The sequence below is a fragment of the Carettochelys insculpta genome, chromosome 6, assembly GCF_033958435.1.
Source record: "Carettochelys insculpta isolate YL-2023 chromosome 6, ASM3395843v1, whole genome shotgun sequence".
Classification (NCBI taxonomy): Eukaryota; Metazoa; Chordata; order Testudines; family Carettochelyidae; genus Carettochelys; species Carettochelys insculpta.
Window position 1 is genome coordinate 68,061,542 of NC_134142.1, and position 15,235 is coordinate 68,076,776.

The 15,235-nt window shown below is 47.0% G+C and overlaps 1 protein-coding gene across 1 annotated transcript; it reads left to right on the forward strand.

Moving 5' to 3' along the window:
- The first annotated feature begins 2,265 nt into the window (after window positions 1-2,265).
- On the forward strand, window positions 2,266-6,388 carry CCDC177 (coiled-coil domain containing 177). Its single transcript, XM_074998875.1, has 2 exons — window positions 2,266-2,341; window positions 2,924-6,388. Exon 2 carries the CDS (start codon window positions 2,942-2,944, stop codon window positions 4,904-4,906), a length of 1,965 nt encoding a protein of 654 aa, XP_074854976.1. The 5' UTR covers window positions 2,266-2,341; window positions 2,924-2,941; the 3' UTR covers window positions 4,907-6,388.
- Window positions 6,389-15,235: the final 8,847 nt, after the last annotated feature.

Consider the following 15,235-nt stretch of genomic DNA (forward strand, 5'->3'; position numbering starts at 1 on the left):
ATGACACACCTAATACCACTATTATTTTATTAGTTGTTATTATCTTGCTGTTACAAGGAGAGAACACTCCCAGACTGCATTTTGGGCCTTTGTAGGCCACATCTGACCCTTAAGCTACACCGTACCCTTAAATTGGAACTGTTCTAGAAGTCATTTGACTGGTTACATGTTCTTAATCAACTAACCCTAAACTTTAAATGTATCGGTTAAATGGGAAGTTGATTAACAGCATGAATGTTGTAATGAATTGGCTAGCGTGTGTAATGGGGTTCAGAGGGTCCCCAAGCACTGCATTCCGTCCACAGGCAGGAACGACTCTCACTCAGCAGATAGAATGGGAAGTTTACTAGTCGACAGAGGCACAGCTCAGTACAGAGGTGTCAGTACAGCAGGCAGAGACAGTCATTCCAATCCATCTTGGGGAAAGGTGCCCAAGGGATGCCCCGTCTGGGGTCTAGCTTCCCCCTCCGCACAGGCTGGCTGCCTTCCCTCACTCTCCCTCCTTCTAACTGCCACCTCCCATTCAAACCCCAGCTCGGCTCCTCCCTGCTCTTTATTGAGGTCAGAGGTGTTACCTCCCAGCTTAGGTTACAGCCCCAGGGGGTCATCCTTAGCCACTGTGAGCTGCTCTGCCTGACACACACATCCAGCCTGACTCTCTCTCTCTCACACACACACACCGCTCCATCGCAGCGTGTTTACTACTACCCTCTCTTGCAAGGGTGAGCAAACTTTTTATGTTGGGCCCCACTTTTCAGCCCTGCAATTAGCAGCCCCCCAACCCCCGCCCCCCACCAACCTGTCTAATGCAATCCAAACCAACAGAAATTTCAGTTATGTTCATATGAAGAACACAAAACATTCAGCACATGTAAGAAAATGAGTATGGAGAATGTACAAGCTTTATTAATTGGTGTATATAAATGTAAATACAGATACACAATAACAGTAACATAGCTCAACATTTTAATGAGACGGATGAGACTGAGACCCAGCAGCTGATCATGCTGCGATCCGCCTTATGAAATGTCATGCCCCCCTAAGGACGCTGTTCTCTGCTAACCCCTCCTCTGTTGGATAGAATCAGACAGGCTAAGCTATGTGTCTGAGGCGGTATGTGGCTGACAGCTAGCAGAGAGTCCCCGTAAATTCAACTCTGCTTTTACAGCAGAAAGCTTTTTGTCTCAGAGGTGACAGTAAAGTGTGCATTGGCCAAGGCAAGCTGAATACTGTAGAGAGAATAATTAAATCAAATGAGGCTGCAGTTTTATTACAATATATTTGCATAGTTAATTCTTGTCCCTCTGTCCTTTCCCCAGCAAGCAAAAACTGAATAAAAACAGTAGATAACATTCCTAGTAGGGGAAATATGGTGTTGTGGTCAAGGCACCTGTCTTGGGATTCAGGAGATATAAGTTTAACTTCCAGCTTTGCCACAGCTTTCCTTTAGGGCCTCAGGAAAGTTACTTAATCTCTGTTTCAGTTTCCCATCTGCCAAATGAGGTTAATAACCCTCCTTTTCCTCCAGATTTTCTTCTGCTTTGACTAGATAGTCTGTAAACTCTCAGGGGTGGTGACTGTCTCTTATTAAGTATCTATACAGAGCTTGGCCCAATGGGTCCCAAACTTCCATGGGGGCTTATATGCACTACAGTAAAACAATTTTAAAAACCTAACAAACATTCATAGCTTAAAGAAACAACACATAGATACTCTTCATGGCATTGGCAGGATAGCAGCTGTTGCCTCCCACCAGATGCTCTCCTGCAGAATTCCCCTGGCTCTTTTATTTCAGCGCACTCTAAAGAGTTAAAAAAGGAGGGAGGCGAGCCCCCGGGAAGCGAATGAATGAGCTCATGCAATTGTCACCTCCTCCACCGAAACGCACTAAACCTGCCAGCCGGGGTGACCCCCTGCCACTTGGCGCACCGCTCCCCCCGCCCCCCGGGCATGAGAAGAGAAGCAGGATGGGTTTGCGGGTGGCTTGTCCCCCCCTCCTTCAGGCCAGCCTAGCTCTCATCACATCCCTGCCTCTACCAAGGGAAGCTGGCGCGGGTGGGGCTGGAAGGAGACCAGGGTAAACGGCCAGGTTTGGGCGACTGTGGAGAGGAGAGGTCGGGGTGTAACCAGATGTCTCCCTACAGACCGGCTGCGATGCCCCCTCCTCCCGGGGTTAAGTGAAGTGCCTGCGCAGGGTTTGCTGGGAGCCATGGAGGGGCAGCTGCTACAGCTCCCGCCCCGAACCTGAGCCAGCCCCGCGCAGAGCGGTACATCCCCCGCAGAGGCGGCGGCCGGGAGACAAACGCCCGCACCGCCGCCTGCAGAGCCGAAGCGGGGCGCGGTAAGTGCCCGCCGCCCCGGCCCGGGGGGAGCCCGGCAGCACGGGGCAGCCTTGGCGTGTTGTCTGCAGCGGCGGAGGCACGTTGGGTTGACGGGGGAGCGGGGCATTAGCGGGGAGGCACCGGGGCATTAGCCGCGGGGGGGGCTAGGGCGGCGGACCAGGGGCATCAGCCGGGCGGTTAGGGCGGGGGGGGAGGGAGCCGGGGCTTTGGGCGGGGTGCGGGACCAGGGCCATTAGCCGCAGGCTGCGCTGCCTGAGGAGGGACATGGGCGGCCGGCGGGGGCTGCAGCCAGCCCCACCCCGCGGCAGGGGGCTGCTCGCTCGCGGTGAGCCTCGAGCTCTGCTCGGCCGCCTCGGGTCCGTGGCTGAGCGGGGGGAGGCCGCGCCCGAGGCAGCCCCCGGCCCCAAGGACGCCCCCCGGCCCGGGCAGCCGCCGCTGCCGTCCTGCGCCGCTAGTTATGACTTTGCAACTTGCCGGCGGCGTGTTCCCGCGCGCAGGGCGGGAAGGGACACGCGCCACGCGCAGCCCGGCCCCTGGCGGCCGCCGCCGCCGCCATTCACCTGCCCTCTCTTCCCCCGCAGGGCTGCGGCGGGCCCGGCATGGTGGATCCAGCGGCGGAGCCGGGCGAGGAGACGTGCCCCGACCCCGGCGGCGCAGCGGGAGATGGGGCGGCCCTGGCAGCGGCGCCGGCCGCGGGCGAAGGAGCCCCGCGGCCGCCGCCGCCAACGCCGGCGGGGGAGCCGGGGAGGCGCCGCGAGCAGTCCCCGCTGCTGCACCTGGACCTCTTCAACTTCGACTGCCCGGCGGCGGAGGGCAGCCGCTACGTGCTCACCAGCCCCCGCTCGCTGGAAGCCTGCGCCCGCTGCGCCGTCAAGCCGGTGGAGCTGCTGCCCCGGGCCCTCAACGAGCTGGTGCGGGAGGCCCCGGGCAGGTCCATGCGGGTGGCAGCCGGCCTGTACGAGGTCTACGAGATGGACCGGCAGAGGAAGCTGCGGCAGTGCCGGGAGGAAAGAGAAAGGATTATCCGAGAGGAGAAGAGAAGGATTTTCACTCCCCTGATAAGCAGCCTCCCTCCCTCCCCGGCTGCCAGGCTCTCCTTCAAACCCACCGCCAATGGGAGCTGTGACCTAGCCCCAGAGCCGGGGGCTCCTGGTCGTGGGACCAAGACGAAGAGCCACTCCTTGGACTCTCTGCAAAAACGGAGAGAGGGGTTCTCCAACAAAACCTCCTCTGAATCAGGGGCATCATCCTCCTCCTACAGTGGAGAAAGCTTTAGGGACCGATGGCCCAAAGGGACCCCTCAGACTAGGACAGTGGCTGCTATGAACTCCCTGGTGGGCCGAAGCTTCAGCCTGGGTGATCTGAGCCACTCCCCGCAGACCACAAAGAAAGTGGAGAAGATTGTCAAGGAGGTGAAGAAGAAGAAAGGTCTCACGGAGGTGCCCAAAAGGGACAGAAAGATCGCTGCCCTGATGATAGCCAAGCACGAGGAGGAGAACATCCTGAATGAGCAGAGGTATGCTGCTCACCTCCAGTGGGACAGCCAGCGGCGATGGGCTGAGCGGCAGAAAGAGCAGGAAGAGAAACAGAAGCAGAGGGCTCTGCTACAGTGTCAGAAGATGTGGGAGTCTCAGGTTGAGAAGCATCGTGGGAAGCTGACCCAAGGGCAGAAGGAGGCAGCCCTGATGAAGCAGAGGCAGTGCCTGATGTATGAAGAGAGGTGGAGAGAACAAGCAGAGAAGCAAGACAGAATGAAAAGGGATAGGCTGGAAAGGGCCATCCTGGAAGACAAGCAGAAGAAGCTCCATCAAGAGCACAACCTGAAGTTAAAGGAAGAAGACAAGAAAGTGTTCTTGGAACGGGAGGAACAGCTTTTGCAGGAGAAGCTGTCCTCAGCTGTACAGAAGAAGCTGAAGAAGGAGCTGCAGCTGCAGAAGGAAAAGAAGTTGCTCAATCAAGCTGACAAGTTGAAGCATGAGGCCCTGCTCAAAGAACTAGCCAGGCAAGAAGCAGAGGAGAAAGAGATGCTAAAGGCTTCTCTGGAGATTAACCTGCACAAGGCCCAGGAGAACTATGAGCAGCTAATAGAGAAGAGGAACCAAGAACTTAGAGAGAAAGCTAAGCGGGAGGAAATGCAAATCCAAAGGGCCAAGCTGGTAGCCGAGAGGAAGGAGAGAGAGCAGAAGGAACACTTGGAGGCCTTGGCCAAAGCAACTGAAAGGAAACTCCAGCATGCTGCCCAGGTGGCTGAGGAGGTGGTCCAACAGAAAGCACGAAAGGTCGTCCTAAGCCGGCTGGAGAAGGAGAAAATGCAGAAAGTAAACAAGCAAAAGGTGGAACAGTACGAGGATTTCCGACGCAGAGAGATTCTCCTGTCTATTGAGAGGAAGCTGGAGAGGAGTGAGCAGATCTTCAAGGAGAAGAAAACTGTCTTGGAAAATGCCAGGTCAGTTGCCCGGGCATCCTTCCATGTCCGGGAAAAGGTGCGTGAGGAAACGAACACGCGCACCTTTGACAAGATGGTCTTTGAGGCACAATTGCACGCCAGTCTGGATAAAAAATGAAAGATCTTTTCTTTGTATGGAAAAGTGGGAAATAAGTCATCTGATACCATCAAAACATATTAGAAAGCTCTTTCATAATAGAAGTTTCAGTTTTTAACCCTAATTTATTATTTTTGGGGAGCAGAATACAGCACAGGCCCCATGGCAGCTATTGCACATACTTTTTAAAAATGCTTTTGTTTTGGAGGCTGTTTTAGAAGACTGATTTTTGCTATCCCTGTCAGAAGACAAGTTACCCCATCCCCTCTCCACACAAAGATGTGTTCAAAGATTAAAGCAGAAAGTACACAATTTTATTCAACTGAGATATGCAATGGCAACTTCCCAGAAATGTGGGCCACTTCAAATTTGCGTAAAATGGAGCAAATTGCAATCACTCTCACCTTTATTATGACAAGTCCATACAGTAGAGCCTACACCTCTGTGTGTAATACTTCATTTTTATTTGAGTGACATTCATCTTGGCTCAAGAGGCTGGGAATTGTCATTTTCTCATGTCATGCTTCCATACTAAAGATGAGGATTATAGAATTCCGTGGGATGCATTTGACCCATGGGATGCACTTTAGCCACTACTGATGTAAAATATGGAAAGAGGTGCCTATAACAGGATTTTTAAAATAACATGCAAGAAGATATCATAACCATATCTGGGCAGATACCGCAAAAAAAAATTTACAAAATTTACTGAAACCACCCTCCAAAGTTCTTTCTGATGATCATATTCACAACCCCTTTTAGTCACTATCCACAGATGATTACAAAAGGAATTTTGATTTGAAAAAAAGTTTGCAGAACAGGAAGTGATCACAAATATTACTGCAAATATGCATTCCCGGAGGTATTTGCACTGGAAGGGATTGTGTGGCCCTCTTGAAAGCTCTGTGTATGTGTTATGCAGTTATCAATCAGGGAGCAGAAACAATACTGTGTGACCAGTCGCACAGAGCTTTAATAGAAAATCAAAAATTATGATTAACTTGATTAAATAACTATGGTGAAAGGTTCGTGAGCAGTCCATAAACTGAAATGTTTGCACAAGCTATCCATTGAATGTCAGAAGATGAACAAACTTCTGAAAACCTGCCTGTTTACAATCATTTGTGAAAAGAAAAAGAGACTAAATTTTTCAAGTAAATTATTTGCAGTGAATAGTTACCAAGCTCTAACCATGACTTACTAAACATTACAACATTTATGTGTCCTTGGGTGCTAATAATTTTGTTCCTTATTAAGGTAGAACAGCAAATGCACATTCTGGGGTAAATTATGTTTTGTTGTGGATTTGTTCTGCACAGGAATGTGGCATTTTCACAACTCTGACTAGGTATGTGGAATGAGTGTTTGCTGTTAGGGAACTGTGAAAAGCCTGCCCACACCTCATGGGAAACATTCTATATATAGAGAGAGCATTCTACTCAGATTTTCTGCATTTATTTTCTGCTTAGCTATTGCTTTGAAAACATAGCTGCTCAAATACAGAAAACTTTGCCTCTTTTCTTACAGGTTCACAGTGCATCAGTAGCTTGTTCACTAAGGAGAAGTATAGGGCACTTTCTGTGACAGCATAGCAGGATGTCGAAATGGTGATATCACACGCTGAACGTGGTCTCTTCAGATGGACAGGCATCAGGAGTGGCGAAGCTCTTGTGTTCCTACAAATGACCCCAATAATACAGGGAATGTGAAAGACAAAATGTGTGGCATTTCACAGATTCATTTCTAAATAAGATGCTCTTCAAAATTTTCCTTGATATGGCAGCAGATCTTACAGATTTTTAGAGAGGATGTTATGGAAATAATAATGTTAGGACCAATGTGACCAGGGTATGTAACCATGGAAATAGTATAAAAAGCAACCTGTGCTGGAACTGAAGAGGGTGGGTGGTATACACCAAGTCTTATAGAATTTGCTCCCTCTGGATCACTGGAAAGAAGTATTGGGTAACATAAACTAGAGGGGATTAGGAGTCAAGAGTCATGTGCTTTATTTCCAGGTCTGCCACTGATTGCTATGGAACTCCTGGCAAGTTGCTAATGGTATGTTCACATTGCATCAAAAACCCTGGGACTGATCCATGTCAGCTGGTTGGCAGGGCTAAAATAAAATAAGTGGATATACAGGCTTGGGCTGTAGCTTGGGGTCCAAGTCCCTCTTGTTCCACTGGGTTTTAGAGCCTGAGCCTGAAGTCTACACTGGTATTTGTAGCCCTTCAGCATGACAAGACAGTTGCCATGGCCTCAAACTCATTGCTATGTTTTCTGGGAGGCTTTTTTGTGCTGTGTTGATAAATCCTTAGAGCCTGATTTTGCTGCCATGAAAATTAATGGCAAAACACCAATTAATTTAAAAGGAAGCAAAAAATCAGGCATGAAGCCTTGCTGTACCTCAGTTTACGCCTCTGTTAAATGTCATATCACCATCAATTTTTGTAAATCATTCTGAAATGTTTAGATGAAAGGTGATAAAGAAGTGCAAATTATTACTAATGTTAATTTATAATTGTTTGTATTTAAATATATTTTAGTTAAGACAAGTAAAACATACTTGCCAGGAATTACTTTTGCCTTGGGAAAGCACTAGCAAAAACCTTTAGGTAGACGCCGTTTGATCAACATGTTCAGAAAGGTTTCTTTCCCCTCACGCGCACCACTTGGTACACTAGTCAGTTAGAACATTAAAGTCAAATTTCTCCTATGCTAGAGCATAAAGCTAAACGGGTGTCCTATTTTTATATTTTAAGTTCTCCACCAGTCCCATAGTAGCTGTAAAGTCTAAAGAGGAGGTTTCAAAAGTAGGAGCTAGGTGTGCTGATGTAAACTGAGTGGGTGTGTCTATGCTTGCATTCCTCTTTCGAAAGAGGTATGCAAATGAGGTAAATCAAGTGTGAATGATAAATTTGCATATCCAACACCTCATCTGCATATTTTAATTTTGAAAGAGCTTCTTTCGAAATAAGCCAGTGTAGATGCTGCTCTTTCAAATAAATAAAGGGAGGAAGGATTCTTTCGAAATTAGAATATGCAAAGGAAGTGCTGAATTTGCAAATTTATACCTAATTTGCATTTTCAATTTCTCATTTGCATTCCTCTTTCAAAAGAGGAATGCAAGTGAAGACACACCCAGTGACATGTACAGATTGGGCACAACCTAAGCTTTCAGTACAAAAATTAGTCAAGGTGAAACCTTGGCCCCATTGAGGTCAATTATAAAACTCCCATTGATTTCAGTGGGCCCAGGATTTCACTGTTTCTAGCTGTCTTGGCTGAGGAGATAGACTCACATCACATTTGGAAGGCTATTTTGTGGTGTTCATTTTGAGACTGCAGGGACTCCTCTAACCCTTATTCAGAGTGGCTCCTACCTAGAGCCTGCTTGTGCTTCTGTTCATTTTGGTGGGAGTTAAATTGCTGATGTCAGTGGAGAGAGAAATTGATCTCAAAATCCATGTAAAATGAAGCCAAATGTATCTTCAGGATTGAAAAGAAGAAGAAGTCCTGTGGCACCTTATAGACTAGCAGATATTTTGGAGCATAAGCTTTCGTGGGCAGGGTTGAGTTGTTCATAGTTAGAAGTGGTCCTAGCCATTCTGCCAGCCAATGTAGAACATAGTTTTGGTATTCCTCACAACTGAGCCAAAGTAAAGGAGGATGATTAGGACTATGAAACAATCACTTCATCAGTTATTATATCATTATAATCCTAAGATTCTGCCACTGGATTGTTTTCTGAGATCACTCACATACTCTGACATGATCCCTGCACAACTTAAGTATCTGAACTTTCTTTTAAAAAAAAACAAACAAAAAGACTTAACAATTACAGGTTCACCCTCTCTAGTCCAGCGCCCTTGGGACCTAACCAGTACTGAATGCATTTGCCAGCCCACAAGAGGTCAATATTATCTAGCAGCATTACCAACACTTCCACCGCTTACTTAGAAGACATTTAGGTGTAAATTAGAGCTAAATAACTGCTCAGAACCAAATAAGTCATTTTGTTAGTCTTTAAAGTGCTACATTTCTGCTGCTTTGTTTTGCTCAGAACACAGAGCCAGAACTGGTAGCTGGAAACAACCTTTATGGGACCACGGGAAACTTGGTCACACCCAACATAAGTAAAGTAGTCATCCAGCTAACTAAAATCGTGTTGGATTATGGATGTTGCCAGACAAAAAAGTGCCAGACTAGAGAGATTCAACCTGTACCATTGTCTGGGGGTTTCTGTGACTAATGTCACGGGGGTGGTTATCTTCAGGAAAGATATGCTGGAACCAACTCTCACCTCTTAATTTCCAGACAAGCCAGATCCATATTTCACAACTGACCCTGTCACTACTATGACAAATCCAAACCCAGACCAAATACCCTTAGCTTCAAATCCAGACTCAGACTCTTGAGACTTGGACCCCTTTGTAACATTCATCCCTTGACTGATTAGTGATCGTTTTGATCTGGCTTGAATGTGCAGCCAAGTTATTTAGATACAAATGCTGCGTGTGGACACGCTTTATTAGGTGTGCAAAGGAGAATTATGGAACCCAATCCTGCTGTTCTCACGCAGGTAGAGCTCCCATTGACATAAATGCGGATGTTGCCTGCTTAAGACAGCCTGATCAAGCCAGTATTACTGGAAGAATAAATTCACTCACATGGTTGCATATCAAGCAGCGTGCTAGGAAAAAAAGACTTTCTAATAATACAAATGTTCTTATACTTGTGTGCTTCTCTACATCATGGATGTGAGATAAATGTATGATGGCCTGAATTCTGTTCCTGAGTTTGTGGTGTTGACTGTATTGGCCACAATGCAAATCTGTACTTTCAGTCCATGATAAAATTTCTATTAACCTACTTTGGCCATTCCAGCCACACAACGAAGGTAAAATATGTTAGATCCAAGAGGAGACGTTTTCTCTATATTTGCTCCAGTGTCTAGTCTGGATTGGGAAATTTAGGGGCAAGAGTTACTGTCCTGGATTTGAGAGGTAGCTGTGTTAGTCTGTATCTTTGAGAACAACAAGAAGTCCTGTGGCACCTTATAGACTAACAGATAATTTGGAGCATAAGCTTTTGTGGGCAAAGACCCACTTCATCAGATGTAATTACCACACAGTGACTTTCAAAAGACCACACAGAAGCTGGACAGCTGTCTGCAGGATTGCATCTGATGAAGTAGGTCTTTGCCCACGAAAGCTTATGCTCCAAAATACCTATTAGTCTATAAGGTGCCACAGAACTTCTTGTTATCCTGAATCTGCTAGTCCATTTAGTTCTGTCTGCTGACTGCTAGTCACTTGCTTACTGCTTAAGCAAAATGACATTTCCTCTCTCCCCAGCCTCAAAGAGTCAAGCTGATCATGTAGTGTTGAACATAGGAAAGGCCTGCCTGACCCCTGCCAGTGACAGTACCCTCAGCCAGGAGATTCGATTTTGATAGTTTTCACTTATCTGTGAATTTTCTTGCCTGTGTTAGTTGCCAGAAAGTAACGTATTACTGACGAAGCGGGTCTTTGCCCAAGAAAGCTCATGCTCCAAAATATCTGTTAGTCTACAAGATACAGGCTAACTTGGCTACCCCCGATACTTGTTATTACTTTGTGATGCTGTGTTTAATAGCCTTACTTTTTAAAAAAAAATAGAGAAGGGTGGAAGGAACAAAGTGAAAGAATTTTGGCAAGAACAGCTATAACAAACTGGGAGAGAAGAGTCAGGTCACTCCAGGCTGTACAACCAATAACCATGCTAGTTCTCATACAGACTATACAGCCTTGTGACTGGTTCTCTTTTCTCTAGAATAGCAGGCTTGCCTGCACTCCTTCAGTCACTGGTTGCAGGAGTTTGCACAGGCTGGGAATTCTCACTAGCTGCATGTCACGTTGCTGGTAGTGCTCCTCCACCTAGGAGTCATACAGATGAGCTCTGAAGGGGACTGCAAATGGTTGCCAGCTTTGGCGTCAACTTAAAGCATATAAGTTTAAGCTCATGCTTCAGTGATTTGCTGAATCAAGGCCTTTGGGAACTAGTCTGCTGGAACCAAACTCAGCCATCAGAGTGTTGTGGGGGAGATTTTCATTAGCATGAAGGGCAGACAGGTTTCTAGCTTCTGTGTGGTCTTTTGAAAGTCACTGTGTAGTCATTACATTGCATTGGCATTTTACAGTACAGTCTGATGATGTGATGTTTTGGTGCAGCATCATTGCCTTCATGCAAATATTGTGTTGCCATGCAGCCTCATGGCCTGCTGTGTATGGAAGCTAGGAAAGTCAGCTGCAGGATGCAGGAATCTCTGGCAATTAGATCATCACATATCGCATGCTGAGTCATGAAAAATATAGAATGATGCTGCAATTCCTGAGGCATCAACCTCCCCTGACTACAAGCAGATTATCTTGGCATGGAGTTTTGAAGAGGAGGAAGGGCCAAGGTAGAACACAGGGGAGATAAGAGAAAATGGAGGATCCTTGGTAATAAAAGTTCCCAAAACACTTAGGAAATAAAGTTACTGCTTATATATGCAACCAGTTTTTAAATCTTTTTGACAACAAGGTAAAGGGAGAACAGAGTCAAAGCTGCTTCCCACTGAAATAAATGGCCAAGCGCCCACTGATTTCAGTGGAAGCAGGCAATGGCCTAGTGTGCCATACAGTTGTTGATGCTGGAAACTCAGCAGGGGTAGTATAGGTAAGATCCAAAGGGCTGGAGGTGTTGCCCAGTCTCTGGAGTCTGGAAAGCTAGGCTGCAAATTCATACCAGCACAGGTTCGCTCTTGACATTTCCAGCACATCCTGGTTTAGGTCAGAGTGGAAATGTCAAGAAAACAGTGACAGAACTGTTCCAGCCCTTGTAGCCCTCTCCAGACTGCTTGCCATTCCAGAAAGGCTCAAGGCGTTCTTGTGAGTTTGAGTTAAGGCTCAGGACTAAATGGATGTAAGTCCGTGGCAAGTCAGACCAAAGAGGGTATGAGAGTTTGTGTGCCCATGGAGTTCATATTTTATTTTGACCAGTTCACCCAGCCTTACTTAAAATAGTGTTAAAATGGGCCTCAACCAGCACCCCAGATTCAAACGCACCCAGGCGTGCGTTCCAAACAAATGCAGATGTGAAATTCATAGTTTGTCTTTTTGAGTCAAACCACTAAGATCTGACTCCAACAAAACTCCCGTTGACCTCAGTGAGATTTTTGCCTAGGTAAGAACTCTGGATCTTGACATTTATCACAGGAAAAGCTAAAATGACCTTAAACTTTGAAAGGAGTTAAAAAGCCAGGTTTGGCTATGAATTTTGCATCTTTAATCTATGTCCTTGTGCATTTTTACCCTTTTAGGCAACAGCAGCTTTTCTGTGCAACGATTGGGTTTGTGCCAGCTTCTAGCCCAAAAGCACCCATACCAATAGCCACGTAATTTTACATATTTCGCCTGTCTCCCCTCAGTAGCAAATATCACTGTAGTATGATGTAATACCACCAATGCCGTAGAGATTATATATTTTTACAGATGGGGAAACTGAGACAGAGAAATCACAGTATTTGTCCACTGCCATACCAGAAGTCAGTGTTAACAGCTGGGATTATCACTCTGGAGTGCCTGAGCTCCACTACCCTTCCCAATTATTAAGAGCAGGCCTGGGTTCATATGAGAGTGGCAGTTCTGAACCCTGCTTTCTAGGTGGCTCTGGCTTGGAGAAGGAATTATTGAGAGTGAAGCTGGCATCCCTTCTTCTGCTAGATGTGCCAATGTCCTGCAACACCTTGAGGTATTTACACGATTTCCTTATTCTGATATGGAGAACCATAAAATGTAACTGCATGGATATAGCCCTGTTGGGGAGCCCTAGACTAGGAGAGCAGGGCTACTGCATGCCAGGAATGAGATGAATCAGCAGCTATGGACTGAAAGGGTAGAGCAGACAAGGAGCAAGGGCAGTGCTTGGAGGGAGAAGTGGAAGATATTCGCACATCACTTGTCTTGGTCTGACTAGAACACCATTTTTATGAACTTGGAGAGTACTCCTCGTTTTGGGGGTTAAACTTAAACGTGTAGGGCCCAATTCATCCTGGAAGTAACCAGCCTGACAGTAGAGATACACCTTGGATGAATGTGACTCACACAGTATAACCACTGACATGTTTGTGACTATTCCTGTGAATCACTGATTTAGCTCTTTTGTCTGATAGAAGTTCCTGGAGCCCCAGAAGGCATCATGCTCAAATCTGGGTACTGCACCCATGGAGGTGCGGGGGTGGGAGGGTCACATTTCTGCTCTTATTTTTAGGCATAGTTGTGGGTTTGTCAGTGTGACGTGTTCCACAGTCCACACCACTTTCTGAGCTGTTTGTGGAAGGCAGAAATTTCTGCCTGAACAGTTGCAATACAGCTGAGCTGGGAGAGTGGACTGGTATACAGGTGCCTTATCCAACAGAGGCAAACAGTGGGACATAAGTGATTAGATGCAGATACTAGTAGATATGGTGGGAATGGTTTAGACTTTTTTTGCAGGGGAGGATGAGGGATTTGTTTTTCCATATCCTCAATTAACACCAAGTCAGCCTTATGATTTTTAAAAAATGCGCAATGCTTTATTTCTTAGAGGTGGCCAGGGCTTAAATTCTTGACATCTGGTTGTAGCCAGAAGATCACCCCTTACTTGCCCCCAAATGTGTGGGGAAAAGTCCCTTAAAACTTCTTATTGCCAACCTGAGCTTGCTATTTTCTGTGGCAATGTGAAGGACAACTGACTGGTCTGCATGAGCAGACTACTCCAAGGAGCCTAAGGCTTCCAGTCCCATGCATCAGGGCTGAGATTTGTTTCTCCGTCTTAGAACAGTTCACCATATAAACCACTTCCTTTACCCCACCCAGGTGCTCTGTGTGGGAGTGAAGGTGTGTCTCTCTGCTCCTGATTGTCTCCCTGCGCTCAGGTTGCTCTTGATGACCTGCAGACCTGCTCAGTCACAAAACTGCATTGCGTGGCCCTAGGAATTGTTCCCTGCACCTGGGAAGGTGGCGTGGCCTAGCCTAGCACAGGGGGCAGCTGAGCCCCAATCGGCTCACCCCTTGATGCCCAGTTTGTCCTCTTCTGCTCCCTGCTCTTACAGTGCAGTCCTACTGAGAAAGTTCTGGTGGGTATCCCTAGTAAAGTTAGCATCTCAGGAAGAATTAGGGCACTGCAGAATGGAGGTGCAATGCTATCATTTGTGTTTGCTTTTCAGTGGTTAGCAAGCTGTTTGTGCCCCCATTAGCTGAATTCCCCATATGTGTATAATGAAAGTCTTTCACTTTATAGCACCAAAAGCCTTCCCTCAGGAATTCCCATACAAAGATCTGCCTTGCGCTAAACAATGTGAGCCCATCATTTGGAAGTGTTTTTTTTTTTTTTTTTTAAACAGAGCCTTGGCCCTGAGGAGAGGGCTGACAAAAGCCCATTCATGTCAAGGGGCGCCTGTCCACTGGCTTCAGAGGGCCTTCTCTGGCATGGATGAGGGAGCTTCCTCCTCGCCTTTCTGTGGCTGTTGGTGGGGTGGGAGTGGAAGTGGGAAGGCATCTTAGAGCTCCAGTTCAGGGACAAGATTCCCGAGGATTGGATCTTGTGCTGATCCAATGGAACAAGGTCTGTATGTTCTGTGAGGAAAAGGATCGTTTCTCTAGGAGACGAGGGCATTTGGGATTGAGGCCAGAGCAGATTCTTGCTTGGAAGCGAGGAAGCAGGGGCCTTTCCACTTAAAAGGGACTAGGCTTACGGGCAAGTTCTGAAATTAATTTACAGCTTTGCAATGCTAATGGGAGCTCTCATGTTTGTGTCTGTGTTAAGTAAAAAGATGCCTTCAACATGGGTGAGCATTGTACCTGCTCGATGCTGCAAGGCAAGGGACACTCTGTGCAGGGGAGACACTGTCTTGTAATAGAGCAGGGGTGCCCAGTATATTCACAACTCACCATATGGGCGACTAGAACACCACGTTGTGGCGAATGTGTCTCTAGCTGCATTCCACAGTAGGAGCCTTTAAATGTGTTCCTCCTGAGAGGCGCACATGGGGAGTGCTGTCTGCCTGCTCTGGATACATGCCTCACTGCTTGGAACAGCAGCTCTGGTGAGTTGCCGGCATTGAATTATAATGTGGGGAGGAGGAGATTGGGGATGCCTGGCTCTGGAGGGAGGGCATTTAATTAGTGCGTGTGGAGACATCCACAAGCGGGGCAATCTCTGAATTCCTATTAGACACCGCTGTAACAGAGACTGACCCTCATAGGAACACCCAGAATCTACACATCCTCTTTGCTCAGTACTACATTGTAATACTGTTTTGCTCTGATTCCACTAGAATTT